The sequence below is a fragment of the Caenorhabditis briggsae genome, assembly GCF_000004555.2.
Source record: "Caenorhabditis briggsae complete genome, chrI, whole genome shotgun sequence".
Taxonomy (NCBI): domain Eukaryota; kingdom Metazoa; phylum Nematoda; class Chromadorea; order Rhabditida; family Rhabditidae; genus Caenorhabditis; species Caenorhabditis briggsae.
This window is the reverse complement of record NC_013489.2, coordinates 6942735-6968075: the sequence shown is the minus strand read 5'-3', so window position 1 is coordinate 6968075 and position 25341 is coordinate 6942735. Positions and strand designations below refer to the sequence as shown.

The 25341-nt window shown below is 39.1% G+C and overlaps 6 protein-coding genes across 6 annotated transcripts; 4 read left to right on the top strand and 2 right to left on the bottom strand.

Annotated features, from left to right (window-relative positions):
• Nucleotides 1-3150: 3150 nt before the first annotated feature.
• On the top strand, nt 3151-5782 carry Cbr-nhr-23 (the record flags this gene model as incomplete). Its single annotated transcript, XM_002629846.1, has 7 exons — nt 3151-3622; nt 3790-3955; nt 4018-4138; nt 4564-4652; nt 4728-5283; nt 5333-5620; nt 5681-5782. 7 exons carry the CDS (start codon nt 3151-3153, stop codon nt 5780-5782), a joined length of 1794 nt encoding a protein of 597 aa, XP_002629892.1.
• A 1102-nt stretch (nt 5783-6884) lies between these two features.
• Cbr-tag-298 lies at nt 6885-9452 on the top strand (the record flags this gene model as incomplete). Its single annotated transcript, XM_045236938.1, has 6 exons — nt 6885-6945; nt 7035-7551; nt 7771-8518; nt 8566-8599; nt 8641-8783; nt 9108-9452. The coding sequence occupies 6 exons, from the start codon at nt 6885-6887 to the stop codon at nt 9450-9452; spliced, it is 1848 nt and encodes a 615-aa protein (XP_045097430.1).
• Nucleotides 9453-9933: 481 nt separating this feature from the next.
• On the top strand, nt 9934-12272 carry CBG21927 (the record flags this gene model as incomplete). The annotated part of the gene is made up of 5 exons (XM_045236931.1): nt 9934-9965; nt 10009-10077; nt 10131-10328; nt 11235-11449; nt 12172-12272. The coding sequence occupies 5 exons, from the start codon at nt 9934-9936 to the stop codon at nt 12270-12272; spliced, it is 615 nt and encodes a 204-aa protein (XP_045097431.1).
• A 373-nt stretch (nt 12273-12645) lies between these two features.
• CBG21926 lies at nt 12646-15014 on the top strand (the record flags this gene model as incomplete). Its single annotated transcript, XM_045236926.1, has 8 exons — nt 12646-12671; nt 12726-13012; nt 13418-13530; nt 13726-13976; nt 14019-14220; nt 14271-14453; nt 14506-14622; nt 14667-15014. The coding sequence occupies 8 exons, from the start codon at nt 12646-12648 to the stop codon at nt 15012-15014; spliced, it is 1527 nt and encodes a 508-aa protein (XP_045097432.1).
• Nucleotides 15015-18008: 2994 nt separating this feature from the next.
• On the bottom strand, nt 18009-18975 carry CBG25464 (the record flags this gene model as incomplete). Its single annotated transcript, XM_045236922.1, has 2 exons — nt 18009-18070; nt 18807-18975. The coding sequence occupies 2 exons, from the start codon at nt 18973-18975 to the stop codon at nt 18009-18011; spliced, it is 231 nt and encodes a 76-aa protein (XP_045100485.1).
• A 3621-nt stretch (nt 18976-22596) lies between these two features.
• CBG21925 lies at nt 22597-24230 on the bottom strand (the record flags this gene model as incomplete). Its single annotated transcript, XM_045236918.1, has 4 exons — nt 22597-22673; nt 23037-23195; nt 23850-23948; nt 24179-24230. 4 exons carry the CDS (start codon nt 24228-24230, stop codon nt 22597-22599), a joined length of 387 nt encoding a protein of 128 aa, XP_045097433.1.
• Between the last annotated feature and the right edge of the window lie 1111 nt (nt 24231-25341).

Below are 25341 nucleotides of genomic sequence, written 5' to 3'. Positions count from 1 at the left end.
TGCCACCACCGGCCACCCCACGAATACCACTATCTCGTCCAAAAACCGGTATCCCCTCTCTTTCTAATGGTGGTAATAGTAGTGGACACTCTCTGTGTCGGTACCAGGTGCATCCATGTCCCCCCAGCACGTCTTCTCGCTTCGTTGGAGTTCAATGCAACATTCTGAATTGTGTGTGAAAAGGTTATATGGTCATCATTGAAATGCAACGATTTTCAGAATATTCGGGTGCGGGATATTTTAGGCAAACACGAGCATTTTATTTAGGTGGGCGGGCATCAGAACCCAATTAGATAGTGCTGAATTTGAAAAAAAATCACTTTTGGGGCACGAATTCAAAATTTTGTATCCTTTCTCTTTCTGTGCATTATTCTCGTACAAAAAAGAGTTGTGGACAAGAAACGCCGGTGTCCGTGGCTAAAGGTCCCACAACTACAATTACCGTAACCTAAAAATATGTTATTTTCCGTATCTTTTTTCTCGATTTTCGTCCGTTTACAGGCAGTTTTTCCGCTATGAAAAGTGTGTCTTTTCCCACTCTTTAGTGGAAAAATAACACAAAACTGCACAAAAAGCAAACCCGAAAATAAATCCGGAAAATGAAAATACTTCTCAGGTTACTGTAGTTTTCGTTTTGAGACCTTCCACAGCTCCCATTATTTTTGTACTAGAATAACACACGAATGTTGCACGATTTCAACATTTTGAACACCTGCCACTTTCTGTGCACAAAAAGTTGTCAACAACTCGCACTTTCTTGTTGAAAAATTCGACGAACGGAAAAATCAATTAAACTTCACAAACAGCTAAAGCTAAAATTTCAGAAAAAATAATCTGAAACTTTCAGCATCTTTGTATTTTTTTCTTTTTCTACTTGAACCTAATTTTCCATTTCTTTCGAAGAAAGTATTTTTCGAGAAAGGATAATTTTTTGTATGTAGCTTCAGAACATATAAAAGTATAAGTTTAGTTTCGACCTAAATATGTGCTCTTTGTTTCCGAACATCTGTAAATTTTGAAATTTAGAAATTCCGGATCCACAACTTCCACAACAGCATCCCAGTTGATTTCTTAAATATTTGCAATGCGACCTAGATTCTAATAAGAAAATTTCATCGTTCCCTCCCCACTTCCGAATCCTCAAGACCGCGCGCTCAGAAAAGCTTAGAGGCCATTGCCCTAGTGCGCCCAAGGTATTGGGAGTACCGACCCGGGCACCCAATAGCGTTGGAGGCCATCCTGCTGGCACCGAGGAGCTCAGGGGTCAGCGGCCTCAGTTCGGCACTCCAGTTCTTGAAATGTCGCCAGCTTACCTTTAGTGAGTTTTCTATACCTTTTTCCGGGGCACCAGCCACGTGGTGCGCGCACATGACGTGGCACCGGCCACCATGCGAGCGCGCACCGGGAGCACCACGTGGCAGGTCTTGAAGGGATTTGGGTGAACCTTTTGGGATCATGAAAGTGTGGATGACCGTTCTAGAGGCCAGCACCCAACTTTCACTAGCACTGCGCGCAAAAGTTTAGCCTAGGTAACCGTGCCAGAATCCTAGTAGCATATAGGAATCCTGGGTATCTGTGTAAATAGAAAACAATTTCGAAATATGTAACATGTTGCCTTGGGCTCTAGTTTTGAAACGGGTTCGTAGGTTGTAGCCAGTGAATTTAAATTTAAAATGTGTTCCCACAATCAAACACCTCAATCAAAAAAGGAATCCCCCACCGCGCCCTTAAGAAAAATCTGATTTGCGATCGGAACACAATTTTTTTGGCCTGCCATCACCGTCTCCGATCCTCTTCACTTTTCCTTACCACCATCATCGTCCACACAGAGACGGTACCATCACGTACTTGCTGTTGATGCGTCTGCGCATCTATTTTCCGTCTATCGAAATTCGGCGTTTCGCATGATCAGCGGAAAGTACAATTTGCGAAATTGCAACCCCTCTCCTTCTGATTCTCCCCGACGACTTCAACGTGTGTGCGGCGACGCCGGGCCCCCCAGTGTCATCTCCTGGCGGGAGGCATACCGTACCGTTCGCGCGTCGCCGACAGGCAATACAGCCGTGCACAGGTACCGAGGTCACTTCTTCCTTTCTTATTCTTTCTCGAGAAGATGAAGATGAAGAAGAAGACGTACACATACGCGTCTCCTTACTTCTTCTATGTCTCTCCTTCAAAACACTGTAATTGTTATGAGGAGCGGCAAATGGTGGTCATCGTGGTGTTTTGGGAGATGGGATGAGAAGAGAAGGAGGAGGAGGAAGATGCAAAAAGGGGATAAAAGTTTGGAGAGTAAATGGGGAAAAAAGGTGATGACAGGGGAAAGAGAAAAAAAAGAAACAGTAGAAACTCGGTAAGGATCATTTATCTTCGGCATGTTCGTGTTTGGGGGGAGGCGTCGCAAAGAAGTAAATAATAAGAGAGTCCGAATGTGAATGACAAGATGCTTATCTGGAAAAATGATGAGGTTCGATAAGATGTTTCTCGTGCTGCCTCATGTAGATGGAGCACCGTTAGATTCATTCTGCAGGATAATCTCGATTTTTTTTCTCAAAAATTGTATATTTTAACCATTTTCGTTGAATTTTATATATACGATTTCGCGTTGAAAACTGGTTTTTTAGCCAAAAGTTTCCGGAATTTCCACAGTTATTCGAGACCTAAATCTTACTTACCACACCTGAAAGCTTTATTTGGTATCATTTATTAATTTATACGCTTTTTTAAACTCAAAAAAACCCCTTTTTGGCTTCGAGAGGACATGCGCTGCTGCAAGGTACGGTGCGCAGCGGTGGTTGCGTACAGTCAAGGAACTATGTTGTCTACCGTAATCTCACGCATAAATTCAAAATTGATTTTTTTATGTCAACTTTCCGTAATTTTTTGATGAAAACTAGCTCGTTTTCTGATAAGACGCAAAATTGCCACGTTACAAGTGTTTGCCATCCTAGAAAATCTGGGAGAAGGCTTATTTTGAGTTTGATTGCCAGCAAGAAATAGGTTAGTTGGGGTTAGAGGGTGAAAAATTCAGAAAATCGCTTGCTTTAAATACTCGTAAATCTTTTACTCGTACTTCTCAAAATTGTACTCTATCAACTTGTTGTCTCTTTTAGCTGGTTACGTACGCTTCAACAAGCTCACAGTTTCCAAATGCAAGCTGTCGAGCCAAAGTTGGTGGGTCCAACACTGCCACCGTCTCTCCAAACACCATCCTCATCGTCGCCACCGTCGCCAGTCCACTTCCAGCAACTCCGCTCGATTCCCTCTTCACCGCAATCATCTCAACAATCATCGGCACCTTCTCAAGCACCACCTGTCGAGTCTCCAGATGGTGGGAAGAGCAAGGAAAATGAGAATGGAGCCGAAAATCAACACCAGCCGCCACGACCGATGCTCCATCCGCACATGATCAAATCTGAAGCGGCCGATTATCGCTATTCACCGGAATTGAAACCGAATACGATTTTCGGTGCTCAGGGAGACCACCCATCGCACGCATTCGCCAAAATGCTCACTTGTGTCATTGATCCGAATCAGGTTAACATGTCTGGAATGATGCCGCACGCGTCGGCTTTCGCAGCCATGCATAATCATCATCAGTACGAGTCTAAACCGTTGCAGGGTATGCTTTTGTGTTTCTATGTGTCTAATTGTTAACTAACTCAAACTCTGGCATCTTCAAAATTTTATTTTTTTTAATGGAAAACAAAAAATAAAAAATTGGTAAAAAAACTACTGCGCTTTCAGCACCGGGACCTTCTAGAACCCCATAATATGTCTTTTTTTCAGTTTCAGCACAAATAGAAGTGATACCGTGCAAAGTGTGTGGTGACAAGTCGTCCGGAGTGCACTATGGAGTCATCACGTGTGAAGGGTGTAAAGGATTCTTCCGGCGTAGTCAATCGTCAATCGTCAACTACCAGTGTCCTCGTCAGAAGAATTGCATTGTCGACAGGTGGGTAAAATTCATAGAAAAAAAAACAACAATTCGATTCTTAATCCTTCAAGTTTTTTCAGAGTCAACCGCAATCGTTGTCAATATTGTCGTCTGAAGAAGTGCATCGAGTTGGGAATGTCTCGCGACGCGGTGAAATTCGGCAGAATGTCGAAAAAGCAGCGAGAAAAAGTCGAAGATGAGGTAGGTCTCTGTTGCATGCATTTTTTTGTCTTTTTTTAAACAAAGGCTTCCATTTCGGTCGGTCTAAATTCGCCGACCGCCGACCGAAAGAATTTTTTTAAAAACTAAATTTCCCGGTAGAATGGAAGCCTTATGTTTCACTGCGCTTCTGATTACTTACTAACCACCTGTCTACCGCACTAACTGGGATATCTGTCTGTCTGTGTGTCTTGTAACATAGCCTAACTATCGCACATTTTTAGCCGAATGCTCTCACGGTGCCAATGAGAAAATCCAGCAGACGGAAAAATACAGGTGAAAAGGTTCGCTTTGGTTTAATAAGTTTTTGCCTTTTTTGGTGATGGGAATATGATTAATTAGGAACAGGAATACAATCACTAGATAAATAAACAAGGTTTCATTAGCAGGATTTCTGAGTTTTTCAGGTTCGGATGCACAAGCAGCTCGCGGAAGCCAGTGGTCTTGGATATCACATTTACGGTGACTACTCGCCGCCACCATCCCATAACTACATGTGAGTTTTGAGCTATTTTGAAGAATCTTTGAAAATCTTCGAAAAGGCAATTATCTACAATATCCGATTTTCCAGCTTTGATCAAAGCATGTACGGTCACTATCCATCGGGCACGTCGACCCCGGTCAACGGCTACCCAATCGCCATGCCTGCCACCCCGGTCACCCCAATGCCTCAAAACATGTACGGAGCAAATCCATCAGTTGCCACCGGTTCTCACTACGTTGCTCATCAAGCCACAGGAGGATCGTTCCCATCTCCACAAGTTCCTGAAGAAGACGTCGTGTCTCGAGTGATCTCCTCGTTTGATCAACAACATCTCGACTATCGAACCAACAACGCCGTGTGCGAAGTTGACCCGGAGACGTTCAGCCGTTTGGACAGGGCTGATGGTTGGGAGTTGTTCTCGCTTCAGTTGGATCCGCTTGTCAAGACGATCATTGAGTTCGCGAAGTGTGTCGATGGATTCATGAATCTCCCACAAGAGACACAAATTCAGTTGCTCAAAGGAAGCGTCTTCGAATTGTGTCTTATCTTCGCTGCCATGTACTACAATATGGACACACATGCAGTTTGTGGAGAGAGAGGAACGATTCCATTCGCTTGCGTTGTCACTGAAGACGTTGATGAGGTGAGTAATAGACATCTTTGAAGCACGTGGCAAACTCTCCCCTTTTCAGATGAACCTGATCAACGAGATCCATGGAACTCTTCACGACATCGTTGCTCTCCAACCAAACACATCGGAGTTGGCTCTCATGGCGGCTGGTCTTCTTCTCGAGCAAGCAACAACGTCTTCTTCTTCTTCCAACGGACAAGGAGATCCATCGACTTTGGCGACAGCTGAATTGTTGAAAACTGCACTGCATCAGAGTATGGTTGCGAGAACCGGATGCATGGATACGACGATCACTCGGATTCAAGACGTTGAGCAGAAGATTAGGCAGACGGCTCGTTTGCATCAGGAGGTAGGTATTTTTCTTCAAATTCTGAGAAGTATTGCTAAATTCATCATTTCCATTTTTCAGGCTCTGACCAAGTTCCGCCTGTCGGATCCACGAGCATCGGAGAAACTTCCGGACCTGTACAAAGAGCTATTCACAGCGGATCGACTTTCACCAACGATATAATCGTCCCCAAAAATAGTTTTAACCAAATTTCCTTCTCCTTCTTCCCATTCCTCAAGCATCTCGATTCTTCCGGTTATTTGTATAATAAGAGTAGATACCAAAGCATGCCGTCCCGCCGCAATTTTCTCTCTTTTCTGTGATTTTCCCTCCAACCATCCCACCTGCCTGCCAGCCAGACCCTTGAAGTTTTAACCAGTAAAAATTGCAGTGAGACTTTCTCGCTATCCGGATATATCCTCTTTTTTATTTTTTACCCCTGTGCCTTTCCCATGTATCATGCACCAAAGTGCTGTGCAATTATACGGTGCGTGGTATTTTTTTATAATGTAGTGAAAAGAAGAAGCTACAATACTCGTTATAAATGATGGAAATGTAATAAAAAGACGAGTTTGATATTTCTTTTTTCACTAAATTACTTTAAAAATCCACCATCCCATCTGTATTGTCCCATCATCATCATCCCAGGTTTTTCTTCATTTCATACCCTCCTTTTCCCAATTCTTGTGATCAAACCACCAAAAACGGGTCATCATCTCTCATTAACTGTTTGTTATAGGCGCTGATTAATTTATGGAAAAACTAAAAAATTATTAATTTATTAATTATTCCATACAACTCGCTCTGCTCTCCCCCTGAATTTCCAGTGTCTGTGCTTTAAACACTTTTTACCCCTATTCGTTTCGTTGCATTGCTTCGTTTTTAGTGCCTGACACGATTTTTTTTCTTTTTTGGCTTTTCTCTTTCCTCTTTAATTTATTACATTCCCCTCGGTTTTTGCTTTTCGGCACCCACTTCTCTTTCGTCTCTGTTACATATAATCTCTTTTTTCTGCCTCCCAGACTCAGTAATAAAGAGTTTTATTTGAATTTTCTGTTTCTGAATCGTTTTGTTTAGATTGCTCTGACATCTTCTGAATACTTCTCGAACTCGAAAAGGGGACATAAAATGCAAGTGCGCTCCAGTGCGACGCCGAAAATTTGAACGCGGTCAGCCCTCAGCTGGCCGAATTCGCTATTGATTTCACACGAGTTGAACGGTTTCTCATCATTCGAAGTACATTTTGTTTCTATAAATTCGAAGAATATATTCCAGTTATTCGAAAATGTCGGATGATCCACCAAGAAGATCGATGGTTGGAGCGCCACCGTCGGCGAGAAGAGCTCGTAAGTTTTTCGGTTTTTTGTGATAGTTGAAGAGGTGTTAGGCTATAAAAATGATTAATTTTCAAAACTTAACGAATTGAATTTTTCAGGTGGTGGTAACACGCCAGCTCAAGCAGCAGCCACACCTTCTCGATCATCCGCCCGCGCATCAAAACGGGTGAAAAAAGAGGAGCCAGAAGAAGATGAATACAAGAATTCTGATCAAGAAAAGAGCGAAGAAGAGGAGTCAGAAAATTCAGAAGACGAGGTGGCCGCTCCAACCAAAAAGACTCCAGCTGGGAAGAGCAAGAAAAAGAGAGTTCCGCTGACAGATTATCATTTGAAAAAGAAGAAAATACTGGCGAGAAAAGCGGCTAGAGAGGCTGAAAAGGAGCGAGAAGTGGCGGAGGAGCCAGAAGAAGAACCTGAGAAAGAGCCAACACCTCCACCACCAAGGCAACCACCATCGTTCTCAGCATACGAACCGATTCAATTAATGCAAGATCATATTATACGGAAATTAGTTGAGAAGGATCCAGAGGACTATTTCTCGTATCCAGTGACCGAGGAAATGGCGCCGGATTACAGGGAAATTATTCAGACACCCATGGATTTGCAGACTATACGGTTAGAACTAAAATAAAAATAATTAAAGATAAGAACATGAAACGTAATCGGTCAGTGAACTAAATATCGATTTCTTGAAAAAACAAAATAACTGAAAAACGAAAGCGGAAAACCGGTTCTTTTGTTACAAAAACGTTCGCTGCAGATTTTTTTCTGTTTGTTCGAGATGTTTTTTTTCCATTGAGACCCCAACGCACCTCGAAAATTTCCAAATTTCAGAGAAAAAATCGAAGATGGTCTCTACCCATCACTTCCTGCAATGAAAGGAGACTGCGATCTAATAGTTTCGAACGCTCTTCAATACAATCAGCCAACCACTGTATTCTATCTAGCCGCCAAACGACTGGCCAATCTCATCAACTACTATTTTGGAGAACCGTATCTCCGTTTCCTATTCCATTCGCTCCCATCTGCCAATCAGGTTCCATTCGAACTTGCCGGTATCCGCCCACTAGCTCCAGTTGCTATGGAGCGGCCAGTCAACCGAAGAAGAGCTGTTGTTCAGGACGCCATGACAACAGATGATTGTCTGAAAAGCGCCGACGTCAAGGTTCGAGACAGGCTATCCGCGAATATTCCACCTAAGAAGATGGCTAAAATGGGATTCTTGTCCGAGAAGAATGGAACGGTAGTGCTCAACGTTCTCGCGGGAGATCAAGATCCCGAGGAGAAGCAAGAGAACTCGGCACCAGCTCGAAGAGTCACAATCGGAGATATTGTTGGACCGCTGGAAGAAGGAACAACTGGAATGATTCAGATGACTGAGCACCGTTTGTACTCGCAAACGCCTATCAATTATCTCAACTATGGACCGTTCTCGTCGTTTGCTCCAATGTATGATACCACGTGGTCCACAATGACCAAAGATGATACTGATTTGTTCCTGAGGACGTATGGAGATAAGGCAAACGCGGTTGGAGCGATTTCAATGAGAAATTTTGTTGAGAACTGTCCGGATTTTGCGCAGGTAAGATTCCAAAATTTCGTAATGTCAAATACCAGTCCTACTTCCAGGCTGTCGAAAAGAAACTGAACATGGCCACTGATGGTGAACACTCTAAGACCATGAAAGCTATCGAAGGCATCAAGGAGGAGGAGGAAATGATGATGAACGCGGATCTCAAGACAAATCGGTTCTCGACTTGCTTGACGACGTTTCCAGCATCTCCAATTTCGGAATCGACACTGGATTCTTGAGTGATATCAGACGCAGAGTGTTGCTTCCGCCTCCGGTACGTTTTACAAAAAAATTTATCTTAAATTCTTTTAAATTCCAAAAAGCTCGAAAGTGAAGCTTTGATTTCGGTCGGTCGAAAATCGGCGGTTGGCCGGCTCGGTCTGACCGAATGGAAGCTCGACCGATCAAAATAGAAGCCTCAGTTTTTATCCTTTGAATTGAAGAACTTGAAAAGAAAGCAATCTAAGAAGCTAATAGTAAGAATCGTAACAGTTCAAGTTGCCATCATCTGAGAGTCGAAATCCAAAATCTCGTGAAAATTCCGTCGTCTAGGAATTTTAATTGTCACAAATGGAACCATTTCTTCCAGGAACCTGAGCCGTCTGCAGCCTCCGAGACCCCTGTAATCCCAGAATACATGCAACAAATGAACCACATGAACGTTCAACAACAACTCAACCACATTGGTCAAGAGATCAAGGATCTTGTCCATCTCCAAGAGGGTCGTCTCTGTCAACCACCACCTCAGATGCTTGTCAACGTCCAAGAACCAGGACCAATCGAGCAGAAACTGGCAGAGAGCGTTCAACAGCACTTGGCTCACCAGATGGAAACTCACACCGCTCCAGAAGCGTTCGTCAACGATGCCGTGATTCACGATGCTATCGGAGTCAACATGGACGACGGCGATGATCTCTTCAGCGAATTCTTCGTTACACAATAATCACCTTGTTAATCAGATTGCATAATTAATTTATCAACCCTAACCTTTATTTATTCCCCCAGTACCCTATTGACTCATATTCTGTAACATAAACTATGGTTCTCTCTCGTCTCGTCCCGAAATTCGGTCTCTTGCTTTACATTTTCATACAATTTTAATTGACTTTTCATCCTTCTATTTATTTATCATCCCAACTTTTTTTTGGACATTTTTGAAATCTGAAATATTGTTCATCAACTGAAAAAATTAAATTTTAATTCAAAAGTTTTTCTACACAACAAAACCAAATCACACTTTGTTTTCTTCCTCCCCATCTTTCTCTTTCTATCCTATCATTTTCTCGAGATCGCTAATCGGAACTGGATTCTCTACTTCTCTACGTCTCTCACTCTCTCTCGCCCTATCTCAACGTCTGCCGAAGATCAACAGAAGAGAAGACGTTTCATAGTGTGGTTCTTTTTCTCTGCGTCTATTCTTCCAGATGAAGCCTCTGGATTTATTGATTTTTTTGGGGTAAAATTAACAGATAGGATTTTAGCTAACTTTGAGAATTCAGAATTTTCCTGGTATCGGGCTCAAATGGCTGCTCACCAGATGTCAAATTTGAGAAGGATCATCATCGGAGGTATTATTGTTTGGGTTCTGAGTTTTAGAAGAAATTCCGAAAAGAAATTCCAGAAAAGAGCTAGAAGAGAAGTTTATAAGCAACTTGGCGGATCTGAAAAATCATGAAGACGTTCTTCTGAAAGCCGTGGAAATGATGAAGATAGCAAACGAGAAGAAGGAAAAAGATGAGGATGAAATTGATTATAAAAAGAGAATTGCGGAAATCGAGAAAGAATTATTACAGACGAAAAGTGATCATTCAAGACTATTGTGAGTTTTTTTTCAAAAAATTCTGAATTTTTAGTTCAAAATCTAAGTCCAGATATCCGAAAAAGCATGCATTATATTAATGTGGTACAAAAAATTGGAAGGCCCCACAGCGACAACTACAGTAACCTGAAAAATTAGCGATTTTCTAGCATTTTTTTCAAGAGAAAAACTAATTTTCTTCGTTTTTTTTACAAAATTTTTAGACCTTTTCAGGTTTTTCAGTTATTTTCGAAGATTATTTATCGATTTTTTCAGTTTTTCTGAAATTTGATGGAATGGTGTTTTGATTACTGTATATTACTGTAGATTACTGTAGAAAACCAATTTCCTTTTGTATTTTTCTGGCACACACAAACACGTCAAAATGCAGATGAAAACGTTTGCAAAAGAAACCTTTAAAAAATACAAGACTTTCTACGGTAATCTACAGTAATCAAAACACCATCCCGTCGAATTTCAGACTAAAATATCGGAAAACCCGAAATTTTTAGACCTAAGAAGGTCTAAAAATTTTGCAAAAAATCGAAGAAAAAATCAATTTTTTCCCCGATTTTCATGCAGTTTCCGTCTTCAATTTTCCTAATTTTTTGGAGAAAAATAACTGAAAAATCGACGAAAATCAGTGAGAATCGGGAAAAAAATTCGGACAATGAAACTTTTTTAGGTTACGGTAGTTTTCGTTGTGGGACCTTCCACAGATTGAAAAGTGCTGGAAATCCAAATTTACAAAAAAAGCGAACATGATTTTTTTATTTTTTGGATGTTGTAGTTTCTGAGATTCTGAAAATTCGCTATTCCAGGGTACCAGAGTTCTGAAATTTTAAAAATTTATGGATTTCAAAACTTTGCGATTTTAAAGATCCAAGGGTTTGATTCACTTCCATTTCTTCTCATTTAATTTTTCAGAGAAAAGCACGAAGACTACCTCCGCAAATTCGATCAACCCAGAACGTGGACCGACACAATCAGCAAATACACCGGTGACGCTTTCGGACGTCTTCTATTCAATGGTCTTTGGGGAGCCATCGTCCTTCTTCTTCCACTTTTAATTCGACCATTCCAACGAAGATGGTTAACAGCACTTCGTGGCGGAAATGGTCCCACAATTGAAGAGGTCACTGGTACGTGCATGGCTTTTTGAAAAAGCTTTTGGCTGTGTGATGGCCGAAGAGTTTCCTCGGCCGTAATGCTTATCTAACTTTAAAGAAAAGCATCTTGAAGTTTTGGAGTACTCTCACAAAACTAGGCTTCTAACTCCTGCAAAAACCCCTAGAAATCAAATTTCAGCATGGCCTAGAAATCCTAATGCAATTTTCTTCTAGGCCATTGTTTTTGTTTACAAATTTTTAAGGTTTCGCATTTTGAATTCTCAAAGATTGATCATCTAGATAAATAACCAAAGAAAGAAACCATGATTTCATTTTGAAAGAAAAAACCAACAAGAAAAAACAGTCCAGGAATCATATGACCTCGTATAAAATAGTTTTGGTTTTCTAGATTATGGTGGCCTAGCCATGGTGGCCTAGGAAACCAAATCTTAGAAACTTGACATTAACCGGTTAAAAAAACTAGGCTATGTAACTCCATGCGTTGCGTTTCTTGACGAAAACCTGCGATAGACGGGCGTTGACGCTTGACTGTCAACTTTGAGGTCATATATCTCATTTCATTTTATGTGAGCTATCAAGAAGTGGTTAACTGACAAAACGTTTATCTTTTTTTCAGTTGATTATGTTTTGATATCTCTTACAGGAGCGCAGATAAATACGGTCAAAGTTGACAATCACATTTGGGATTCTAGGTCATCAAAACACTCTTCCATCTGAACTATTTCTTTTTTCAGAGGATCATCTTGATGGCATGAGGATATCCAACGAGGAGGTTCGACAAATTTTGGATTCCGATGGAGCCCTGAGAAAAAAGAAGGCGATGAAAGGCGAGTAGACAGGAACACTGAAGATTCTAGGATCCCTAATTTTTTTGAATTTCATATTTTTAAAACTTATTTTTCTAAAAAAATAAATAAATAATCGTGAACTTTAATCGTGAATCAACCTAAATAAATAATCGTTAATCAACCTAAATATTTTTCTACACCAGCTAGCAAACGTTGGCATGCATGTCAGCTGATGAAGAGTTTAGTTTTCATATAGTCCAGGACCTTGACTTAAGGATAAGATGAAATTCAAGCTATCAGTTATAGTGAGTGGATTAGCAATAGAGCGAATTTGAAAACATAATTCAGATTCTCATATTCATCGTTGTTCCCTATTCCCAAATAAACGCAAAATCCTCCTGTAGAAATGGGACGATTGAAATGTACTCGTTGGATGGTTTCAGTAAGTGAGTTTCTAGAAGGATTACTGGAACTTTAGTACTGCTCATTATTTTTTCCAGAGACTCCATAGAGCTCAACGAAACGCAACACTTTCAACTGTTCGGAGAAGAAGTGACACTTGTGAAACGAGCTTTTCTCTCCTTTGATGCTGTATGTCATGTTGAAGCATACCCCCTAAAAATGGTGTCCGTGAATAGAGCTGAAAAAAGATATGATTGGAATCATATCAGAGAATTCCGAATGGATCAAGAAATGAGATCACAAGATGAACGAATCAATTTCTTCTTTTGTACAGAGCCCAGAGCAACGGAGTTCAGTCAGATGGTCACGATTACCGAGGGTCAAGGTGATGACTGAAAAAAATTGCTTGAAAATTTTCTAGTGCAAATAGAGCATCCCAAAAAAATACCATGTTAAGAATTTTCTATGACTTCTCAACTTTTCTATGACTCCACAAACTTTGAGACCATATATCTCGGCTCCTATAAGAGATATCAAAAAGTAGTCAACTAATAAAATATTGGTGATATTATGGTGAAAACTATGTATGTTGACTACTTTCAGATATATTTTACAAAAACTGAGATATATGTGCCAGAATTTTTCGATTTGTCTGAAAATTTCAGAGTATACTAAACAAAACTAGAGATTCATTTTTGTAATTAACACTTTTTTAACCAAATTGCAATCTCAAGAGATAAGCCGTTTGACATTCTAGCTTCTCTAAATCTCGTTTTATTTTTAATTCCAGACTTCCAAATGGTTTACTTAATGATGCCTCTCTTGGCTTTGTGCCTCATCATGTCTGCCACATTCTCAGGACTCAATTTGGCAATTATGTCGTTTAGCATTAACGACTTGAAGGTGAGTATCTTATAACTTTCAGTCAATTTTTCTCGATTCCTACGAAAGGTATCAAAAAGATGTCAACTGAAAAAGTTTTCATCATAATATCAGAAACATTTTATTTGTTGACAAATTTTTTATATTCTATATAGGAAATGAGGTATTCGAGCTAAAACTTGACTTTTTTTTTTCAAATAACAAAGAAATTTCCAGCTCATCCAAGGAAGTGACAGTAATCTCAGAAATCGACAACGCGCGGGAGATGTTTTACGTCTTCGAAGACACAGCAATTATGTTCTGGTGACAATCATATTTGGAAATTGCTTTTGTAATACTTCCATCACACTGTTGCTCAATTATTTTGGTGACGTTTATGGATTCGGAGAGTTTGGATACGTCGAATTGACGGCTACAATACTTTTGCTCATTTTCACGGAGATTCTGCCGTCTTTGATTTTTACGAAGTGAATTGTAGCCTTCCGAATTCCAGACAACTTTTTTTCCAGAAACGCCCTGCCAATTGCCAGTGGAATGCAATATTTTGTGATTTTCGCAATGATCGTTACCATGCCGATCAGCTATCCGCTTTCGAAGCTTTTAGACCGAATTCTGGGCAAAGAAAATGCCGACGAAGCAGCACCAATGGAAGTTGATTCGGTTCAGTTGGTGGCGATGATCGATGAGAAGCTGGACGATGGAGAAGTTGGTGTAAGTATGCTCTATGGCTATTTCTCGATAGACCGAATTTAAATTTCCAGATGATGAATGTTGTTCAAAGGGCACTGGATCTGCGCAAAAAACGAGCTGAAGACGTGATGACTCCGATAACAGAAGTGGAAGTGATAAGTGAGGATATGGTGATAACCAAGGAATTCTTGACAGACTCGTTTGATCGGGGATTCTCCAGATTACCAGTGCACGATAAGGATAATGAGAATAAAGTTAGTCTTGGATGTCCTGATGATGTTTTTCTCGAAATCCGTGCATTTTCAGATCTGTGGAGTTTTGAATCTCTTCGATGCAATGCTCCTAATGGATGACCAGGGTCGAGGTCTGACCACAGATCTAACCGCAGGAACCCTTCTAAGCGTCCTTGAGAAACGAAGAAAGGTATTCAGTAGCCTAACTTTAACCCCAATGACCTAGTTTACCAGCACTGCTTTGTCCTCAACTCTCTTCCCGTTCAGCAGTTCATGGTTGAGTTGCAAAGAGGATGTACCATGGCGATTGTGGTACAGTACCTTGGAGATAAATCTGACGTAGATGCGGAAGAAAGACTTGAAGAACTGGAAAAGAAGGAGTTGGAAAAGTTGAAAGCAAAAGAAGAAACATACGTGGAAGTGGAAGAGGATGAGTCGGAAAGAGAAAAGGAGAAAATGGCAAAGGCGTTGAGAAGAGAGAGCTATCAAGTGATTGGAATCATCACCATGGAGGATTATATGGAGGAAGTGATTGGAGAGATAATGGATGAGAAGGATAAGAAAGAAGTGAAAACCAAATGAAACTTTTTTCTTTTTGTTCTTGAAATATGAATTCATTCAAAAAAACTATTTTCATCAAATTCCTATCGCTTTATCCGCTCAAAAACACTCCTTTCCTCACACCTTTCACAGAAAAAGCCTAAGCCCCGCCCCCTGTGTAAAGTATAGTGAAAGGCGAAAGTCGTGAGATGTCGGCAGCAAGAAATACACATAAAGAACACCTGTCGTCTCATTGCCACTGTATTCGCTGCGCGCCTCTCTCTGCAGGCACAAGTCCCTCTCTTTGTCACCGCTTCCTTCCTTGCGCACACCTAATTCCAGTAGTAAAGGATGTGGCAAGACAGGCAGCGGTAGATAAGGGAGATTGAGACAATACTTTTTGGATTTTTGAGTGAGAAAGCCTTTGGAAAAGGCGTTTTAGGAACTTCTTGGAAAGCGGATTTTCGTCATAAATATGAGTAGGGAATTCATATTTTGTCAGTGGGACGGTTTTTCTTGGAGGATGTTTTTTTGCTGGATAGAGTATCTCATGGACTTGTTATATAGATTTTCCTTTCTCCTACTTCTTGTCGTTCGCGAGCATGCCGCTTTCTTTCGACCTACGCCGTCTGCACTTTCGAAACGTCATTTTATTTTTATTCCTTCCTGGTTTGATAAAATCTGATGTCCATCAGAAAACAAAAGAAATAGTTGAAGGAATATCTCCTGTTGTTCCTACCATCAAACACTAGACCGATCAGTTTGAAGCCAAACATTTTGAAGTCAAAAACGAAACTCGGTCCCGAAGTTGGACTTGGACCTATTAAAGACTACTGTTGAAGCCGGTCTGTTTCAAACCACCCGTAAAATGTCAAAGGCATTGTCCGTTAGTCAACCAAGTATTGTACCGGATCGAAGTCTCTTGGCAACTTCAAGAACTGGGTCGAGTCGTACCCAATGTTTTGAAAAAATATGGTATGGATCGCCGTGTAGACATGTGCATGTTTCTCTACCATTTCTTCGCTCGTTCAATTGGGTGGGTGATCTAATTACCGTATACGAGAAGTGGGCAAGTTACTCTATCAACGTACGGGAGGGTGAGTTGATTGACAAAGGAGAGCTAGCTCTGGACGTCCTGGAACCTAATTTCAGTCTAAAAATGGGAGTGCTATGTCTTTGGTCGTCTGTCAAAGAAGTGGAGACTGGGAACTTTTAGATGATTGCACCAATATAATTGCCACAATACATAGTTCATAATCAAAGAAATTGAATCTGGCAGTCGAATCGAAACATGGAGAAAACGCCAAGGGCTCTTCCAGCGTGACAATGCGAGACCACCCGGGATTAGAGTTATCAGCCAAAAATTCATGTCGTTTGGCTGAACTATTCTTTTGCACCCTTTGTATTTTTCGGACCCTGTCCTTTCGGATAAATGGTCGCTTGGGGCTCTTACTCGTCATCTTGATAGAAAATACTTCAATTGAAAAGATGACACAAAAAAAAGAGTTGACCCAGCTCTCGTCGTTCTGTGCTGATGGAATCAAGAAATTACCGGAGCGTTGCCAGAGTAAGGTCTATGAGCATCAATAGTTGTCTGACAACGCTCCGGTGTTTTCTTGGATCCATCGGCCCAGAACGACAAGAACTGCGATTAGAAAAGGAGGTGAACTCCTTTTTGATATCATCTTTTCAATGGAAGTATTTTTTATCAAAATGATGCTTGAGAGCCTCGAACGACCTTCATCCGAAAGGGTAAGGTCCAGAAAATACGATGGGTGCAAAAGAATGGTCCAGCCAAACAACATGAGTTTTTGGCTGATGCCTCTGGTGACAGGCGATGTCGCACTGTCGTGCTGGAAGTAAACCTTTGTGATTTGAAGGACCAAAATCTAGATCGCCGAGTAGACATGGGGATGTTTCTTACATCATTTCTTGACACGTTCAGTTGGGTGAATGGTCTGATTACTGTAGATGAGAAGTAGATAAGTTACTCTAACAATATGCGGAAGAGTCAGTTGATTGCCAAAGAACAGCTAGCTCTGGACGTCCCGGAACCTAAATTTCCGGTGAAAATGAGTATGCTAAGTGTTTAATGGTCTGTAAAAGGAATGAACACTGGGAACTTTTAGATGAATGTACCAATATAAGGACCGCCACATGTAGCTCATAATTGGAGAAATTGAATTTGACAGTCGAATTGAAACAAGTAATATTATAAAAACAATTTTGTTAGCTAACTTCTTTTTGATATCTTTTACAGTAAATGAGATAAAAACGGTCAAAGTTGACGATAAATTTTCCATTACAGTTTTAACAGTCACTGCGACACTCTTGGAAAATGTCTTCAACTAGAAAAGAAAACTTGTCTGATTTGTAAATGTAAATGCCTTTCTCATTTGGTTATTGATAATTTTTCTACATCTTCTAGTCAAAATTGGCTGTGTGTTAGACAACGCGGAGAAAATTAGGTCTTAAGCTCTGGATTCACTACTGTTTTCGAACAAAAAATTCGGAAAAGATCCTTCAAAAGTAGCTGAAACCCCTGAAAATGTCTAAAATTTAGCAAAAAAATCACAGAAAAAAAACTAAAATTTACTCTCGGGATATTGCTGAATTGTTGAAGTTATCCTTTGAAATTTCTTAGTTTTGAGTACTTTCCCTATTTTTCATAAACTTTCTGAAACTTTGAAATAATAGTTCCTTGATATTTGTTGCAGTAAACTTCCTTGATAAAGTTTTTACATAATCACCTGCTCGTTATAGTTGCACATAAACTTTTAAACTTCAATTCACGCAGAAAAAATTTTAATGACCGAGTCGTACGAAAGGATTACATAGATTTTGATGATAAATGAGCAGGTACTGCTCAGCGGAGCATAACGATAAGCTAAGATACTTTCTGCAAAAAGAGTGCTTGAATCTCAAAGAGACTAAATAATGGGATTGTTCGGTAGATTGGTTCATTTTATACTTTTGCAATGAAACGCCATTTCCAAAAATCTAGAATGTGTAACCGGAAATCTTGTCTGTCTGAAATCAATGGAAATTTGGAGAGAGCTTTGAATTCAAATCTGTGAGCCGTAATTCTTGGGAAGAATCTATAATTATTTCACTGAATTCTGTGATTCCAAAAATGTTTTAAAATCCTCTGAAATCTGAAAATTCAGATTCCAGTCCCTCCATCTTTATGAATAACCCCATTTCTCTCTTTTCATTTCCTTCTCGGTTTCCAATTTTCTTTATTTCACGTCATCTATATATTTTTCCCCTATGCACCGATAGGTATTGTCATAGAAATCTCACGATTTGAATTTGAAAACAAGACCACTTTTTTTGAAACGAATCTCTTTTGAAAAGAGAAAAAAACAACATATCGTCACATTTTTTCTGAAACTGATTAGTCATAAACAGAATTTCGAAATTTCGAGAGAAAAAAGCAAGCATAGAACCTCAAAATATTACAATTCCAGAATTTCAGAATTTCAGAATTTTAGAATTTCTACATTCCATCATTCCAGCATCAAACTTTCAACTTTGAGACAAATTATCTTGGTTTCTGAGAAAGATATAAGAAAATGATTAACTGGTGAAATATTTTTTTTAATCATGATAAACATTTTATCATCTGACCGCTTTTTGGCATCTTTTACCAGAAACGAGATATATTGGCTCAAAGTTTCCTACAGTGTGTTTACGGTATATTCCTAATATTTTTCCCAAATTCTGATTTTTGCGTTTTCTGAAGAATATGAGTGTCTCAGTTACAAACCTTTTCACTTCGTATTCAGCCATATCAAAACAAGGAAGGGGCGTGCCTCAGCAAGCCCCGCCCACTTTTGATAAGGTGGAGTGGAGGCGTTCGATGTCTGCGCCTCGCTCGCTCTCGCCATCTCGCACATTTATTCCTATTTTTCTCCTTTGCTTTCCATTCATTTTCACTCCTTTTTTTCGACTTTTTCCTCTCTGACACAGAGAAACAGAGGAAGAGAAGGCGAGCGCCCATTCTCGTATTCCTTCGTCTTCTCAATTTTCTTCGCTCCTTCAACCTTCGCCGTCGTCTACTTCTAATATACATATTCCTTCGGCTCCCTTATTCCAAACTAATATATTCTTCGCCACGTGTCTCCAATGCTCTTCACCTCTATTTCCACTTCCACCCAAGTAATTTGAAGTGGCAGTGTAAGTAGCTGGTGAAGAAATTGTTTTGAGACGAAGAGAGTTGGAAAACAACTTTCGGTTTGTTTTTCGATGTAATAGGTGTTAGATGGCCCATTATTGATTTTTAGACTTTTTTTCGCAAAACTTTTATGCCCTAGCAAAGGTTCCTTTTCTAGGGTTTTTCTTTCCCTCTATTTTAGGTTCAAGTTTATATATATATATTTTTTTTTCAAAAAGGAACCGGTCAAATATGTCACGGGGCCCAATTTGAGGGTTGGAACCAAAATTCCAGAAAACACACACACACACACACTTGGAAGACTCCCGTGACTCGGACCGTCCAGACTTTAAAGGAAATCGCGGGCGATTAAATACCCCCTTGTTTTGAAGCAGCCGACGTTTCCCGGGTTCCGCCGTCCACTATGTTTTGAATAGGAGCGCGAGGGACGAGAGAAATAGAGAAAGGAAAATAGGTGTTTTTTTTTGAGTTTTTTGAAGAAAAAACTGCGAAAATATGTTAAAAGGTCCCATAACGAAAAGTACCGTAAACTAAAAATATGAATTTTTGCGAATTTTTTCTCGATTTTTGTCCGTTTTCGGGCATTTTTTCGTTATAATTTTTTTTATTTTCCCTGTCGTTTTGGTTGAAAGGCCGTAAAAAACGAGAAAAAATCCGGTTAATAAAAATTATTTTCAGGGTACGGTAGTTTTCGTAATGGAACCTAACAGAATTTTTTGATATCTTCTGAATTTAAAAACGATTAGCTCTTATTTGGTTTTGAAAAGAAAAACATGTGATTTTGTTTTCTCTCAAAATGTCAAGTCAAATCAAAAGTGCACATCACATATAATTGGTCAATTCGAAACGAGCCTAATAGGTCGAAAAGACATTCATAAGAGCACAAAATGTGTCTCTCTTTTTGAACTAAACTGACGTCATCTCCATGGTAACCGAGAAAAAAAAGTCGCGTCATTTAAAATATCTGTTTTAACAAAAAAGAACAAGAAGAAGGAAAAGAGAGAGGATCTGAATTATAATATATTTTTATGCTTTGTGTCTGGCTGTCCGGATGTCAACTAGATTTGTTGTAGAGAGCAGAGTACTTTTAGCACACGCTTCTTGCAGGAAACTGGAAAAGCACTCTGGACTTCAGAGTTTGAAGTTCCCTGGGGAGATTTAACATAGTTCTATATCCATTAGAATGATTGGTTAGAGTCGTCAATCTGCGTTTTTGCAGGGAGAATGTCTAAAGCTTCACGAAAACTTGAAAAAGTTTTAAAAGAAGTTTGAACAGAGACAAGAGAATGTATTTTGACGTGACGGTGTATAGTAGTCAGTGTTCACACAGCATGTGGCTATCCTACCGAGTTCATATATGCCACGGTCTTGCATCACCGTAGCTCACCAACTGGTATCAACGTGGCAACTCCAACGGTGCAAAGTTTTAGACCTTTTTAGGTTTTTCAGCTATTTTCAAAGATTCTTTTTCGATTTTTCCTGTTTTTGTTTTCGAAAATTGACAGGGATGGTGTTCTTGCCGTAAGATTACCATAGATTACTGTAGAAGACTAATTTTCTTTTGTTTTTTGCAAACACAATCACGCCAAAATGGAGATTAGAACAGTTTTTTGTTACAAGGTTTTCTACAGTAATATTCCGTCAAGAACGCCACCCGGTTAAACTTCAGACTAAGAAACAGGAAAAATCGAATAAGAGTCTTCAAAAACAGCTGCCTAAAAAGGGCTGAAAATTTTGCGAAATCCGAGAAATGTCCGATTTTTTCTCTCTAGAATTCGTTAATTCCGACAAAATTTTTTACTCTATTTTATTGCATAAAAATGTGTAGAAAACTATGTAGATTCTTATAGAAATGGAAATACAATACAGAAACACGGTCTCCCAGCGTGAAAATTTTTGATTAGAAAACTATTGTCTATTCAAAATAATCGCGCGGGTGAACGAGTAAAAAAACGTGTAGAGAGTCTCCAAATCTGTAGAGGCGCTGTAGAGACGCAGACATTTTTACTCTTTCACCCGCGCGATTATTTTGAATAGACAATAGAGAAAAAATGTCTCTGCATCTCTTCATCTCTCACTCTATTTTATCTCAGTGCAATTTTTCACAGATTTAATTGGAAAACTGGATGAACAGCTAAGAACGTTTCAAAAACGTTCAAAGATGGATATTTTTAGAAAAAAAATGTTATGGGTGATAGAAATCATATTCGAGATTGTCTGTAAGAAGTTTCAACACTTATCTCAAACTATCAAGCAACATATGAAGCTTTGAAAAACTTTTTTGGAATTTCCGAGTTTTTAAGCAACTCTTCTTGTTCTATGAGCAAATTAAGTTACTATCATGTTAGAAAACATAGGAAATTTGATATTTGATGCCTTTTTGCAAAAACGACAACCTTTAACCAACTGGAAATCGCCTCCAAAGTCCAAAGTCGCTCAATGTAATACTGTTTGACCCCCTAACACCGGAACAAAGACGAAAATCAAAAATCGAAGACGAAGGAATTGTAGAACAATCCATTACAAAACGTTTGGTTTATTGATCATTATGATTGGTTAGATACTCGCAGAGTTATGCAGGGTACAAATTTCAGTACAAAATTCTCAAAAACCCCAGATTTTCGACACTTTTTCAAAATTTTCAAGAAAATGAGGACCTAAATCAAAAATCGAAGACGAAGGAATTGTAGCAAAGGTTTTTTGTAACTTTGCTCAAAATGCTTCAATTTTTATCAAATTTTGTGCATGTGATAGCTGAAGTCTTCAGTAACACAGCAAATAGTTTGTTTTCTATAAAAATAGCTCAGATTCGTTCTTTTCTGTGATTTCCATGATTCTAGTGATAAGTTTATATTAGCCAAAAAGAAAGAGAAAAGGGAGGGACGTGAAAAATATTTTTTGGAGAGAGTGCAGACAACGAGAGAACTTTTCCAAAAATTTTCACTCTGGGAGACCGTGCAGAAATATAATTTTTATTGTTGATTCAACACTTTTTTTTCGGACAATGAATGATTTTTTAAGAAAAAAAATTCAAAGAATATTTAAAAATGTTTTGAGCAGAGAGAAAGAAGAATGGATTTTAAATGAGGAAGTATATTTAGAACTGAAATATATAAGTTAGAATATTGTATAAACATAGAAAAGCATCACAGAAGAAGGAGAATTCAAGAGAGAGAATAAAATATGGAAACACCGACAAATCATCAGTTAGAAATTTTTAGTGAACAGAAAACAGTTAAATTTTGAAGATTACGCTAAAAGACAGAAAAAAGAAAGAATTTTTTAGAGAAAGTTGAGTGTTCATGGGGGGAGAGGATCATGGATTTTTTGGGGGATTTTAGTGATAGAAATGGCAGGAAGACAACGGGGGTAAATGCCGTCAGTCTGCTAAACAGGCAGTTTTTTAGGGATTCAGAAGACGCTTCTGTGGGGTGGAAAATATCTGATCTACTCATCCTCGAAATCGTACAGCTGCTTGTACAACGGACAACACCAACAACACCAGCACGACATGGCGATGAGCACTGGAATTTAAGAAATTTTGAAACTTTGGTTTTATTCGAATTTTGATATTCTAGAAGTATCTAAAAATCTAGGATTCTACAGATCGAAAAACCTAAAAATCGAAGAATCTAGGAATTCCTAAATCTGAGATTCTATGAATCCATGAATCCATGAATCCAGGAAACCAGAAATCCAGGAATCCAAGAATGCAAGAATGTGGAAATCCACAATGTAAGTATCCAGGACTCCAGGAGTTTAGGAATCCAAGAATCTAGGAATCCAGGAATCCAGGAATCTGGGATTCTAAGGAACTAAGAAATCCTGGATCATGAACATTTGAATTCCCAGAATTTTCGATTCCAACTTTTTTCTCTAAATCTCACCTAGCAATAGAACGATAGCCGCCAAAATAATTGCAACAACTGCTCCAGTTGGAATGGCAAATTGACAGCAAGACGGTTTCCATGATCCCATATATGGGAATGTACAGCACCAGTTGTAGTTGTCCCAATCGGTTGGTTGTGGGCAGAATGCCAAATATCCTGAAAAAACAATAATTTAGTTCATCGAATTCAGAATTCTGCCTCTTAGTCGAATAAAGAAACCGTCAACTTGGAGGTTATATATCTCATTTCCTTTGAAAGACACCGAAAAGTGGTCAATTGACAAAATGTTCATTATAATATCAGAAATATTTTGTCAGTTAATCACTTATTGATATCTTTCGCAGGAACCCAGACAAATTAGGTCAAAATTGCATTAGCAAAGTACCAAGTTTGGACGCGTCGCGTTTTGGCGTAGTGGTTTCCAGATGAGTAGCTACTCAACAACGGTTAAGCAGAGTCAATTTTCAAAATTTTGTTTTTAAATTTAAAAATTGGCACGCAGTAAAAGGAACTGCTGCAAAATACACTTCCTGGGGGAAGTGCCGATTGGAACTTTTTGGGATTGTGGGGTATTTCCAATTATTCTGTTTTAGGAATTCAGAATTTTCTAATATTCCAAGTGTTCCCATAATCAAATTCAATGAAAACGCTTTTAATATTAATTTTGATCAAGACTAGAATTTTAAAAATTGAAGAATCCAGAAATCGAGGAACCGAGGAATTCCCAGAATCCCGTTCTGAATGTTTGAACTTCAACGTTTTAATGAAATAGAGTTATCAGGAGGAAAAAACCAAAAATTGTACACCTACCGTATCCAGATGGACACCAGAAAATTCGTCGATTTCCAAGTCTTCCCTCGATGTATTGTGTGATCGGATCGTTCAAACCTTGAGCATCGGCATAGTAGGCTGAAAAACAATTTTTTGAATAAATTTCGGGTTATCAGATTTAAGAACAGTCGCTAACAAAATATTTCTTGAAGTTTGGTTTTTTTTATTCAAACTTAAATATTTGCTCTGAATTTTGTGATCAGTCCGGCTTTTTACTTTTTTGAAGATTGGTTTTGATCAATTTTCGTTACAATAAGAATAACAAATTGTATTTTTTCTGGGTTCAAAATTTTCTTCCAAAATCTTACCAACTGTGCAAAGAATCGCGGCAAACGCCAAGTGCCTCAGTCGAATTTCCATATTAGACTCTCTGAAAAAAATTATAGAAAATTGAGAAAAACTGAAAATCAGAAAAAAAGAAGAAAAAGAGACAAAAATAGAATAAAACGAGCTGATAACAGGAGTCGATAAAAATTGAAGAAAATGGGAAAAATCGATCGAAATGATTTGAGAAGAAAAGGAAAAGACATTTCTGGAGTAGAAGTTCTGGAGTTTTGGAATTCTGAGATTCTAAGATTCTCAGATTCTTGGATTCAAGGATACAAGGATTAGAGGAGTCTAGGTTTCTGAGATTCTGAGATCCCAAGATTCCGAAATTCCAGGATTCTATGGTTCTGAGATTCCTGGGTTCTTGAGATTCAGGGATTCAGGAATTCTAGGTATCTAGGATTTTGATGTTTTGAGATCCTTAAATTATGGAATTCTAGGATTCTGAGATTCTTACTATTAGGCAAGCAAAAAACCACTTGAAAGAACTAGATCAAATCAATAAGGAGTAAGGAGAAATGTATGACTATTTTTTCTTATCAATACCAAAAAACTCGTCTCCTCTCTCTTTTTCTTCCAAAAAATGACTCACTGGAAGAGTCAACAAACACTGAGAAAAGAAAAAAATCGAAAAAGTTGTTTGTACGATTATTGATTGGAAAACATTAAGTCCATATGGCAAAAGCAGAGCCCCACCGGTGGAACATGTATGTGCTCTTCGGGGAGGTGAGACGACCTTAGGAGGACGACATGTATTTGTTTTGAGAAGAGAGGGAGAGAGAGAGAGAGAGAGAGAGAGAGAGAGAGAGGGAACGAAGGAGCAAACAAAAGGTACATATGAGAGAAGGGATGACCTGTCTGTAGAAGATCAGAGGAACGAGGAAGGTTCAAGCGGCCCCCGATGGGAACAAGAGCGTGACCCTTTTGGAAGAATGTTTCGGAATTGATGTGTGTGCTTGAGCTTGCCGCTTTTTGCCAAGGCTTGGATTTTTGGGTTACTTGAAAGATCTACAGTAGTCCTATGTAGTTTTCAATCGTTTCTTTTAACCTAGCTTACTGGGTAACTTCAATCAGTCACAATGAAGCTCATAGGGTGTCAGATCCACAGTAATTTCACCAGGTTCTAGAATTTAAAATTCTAGTA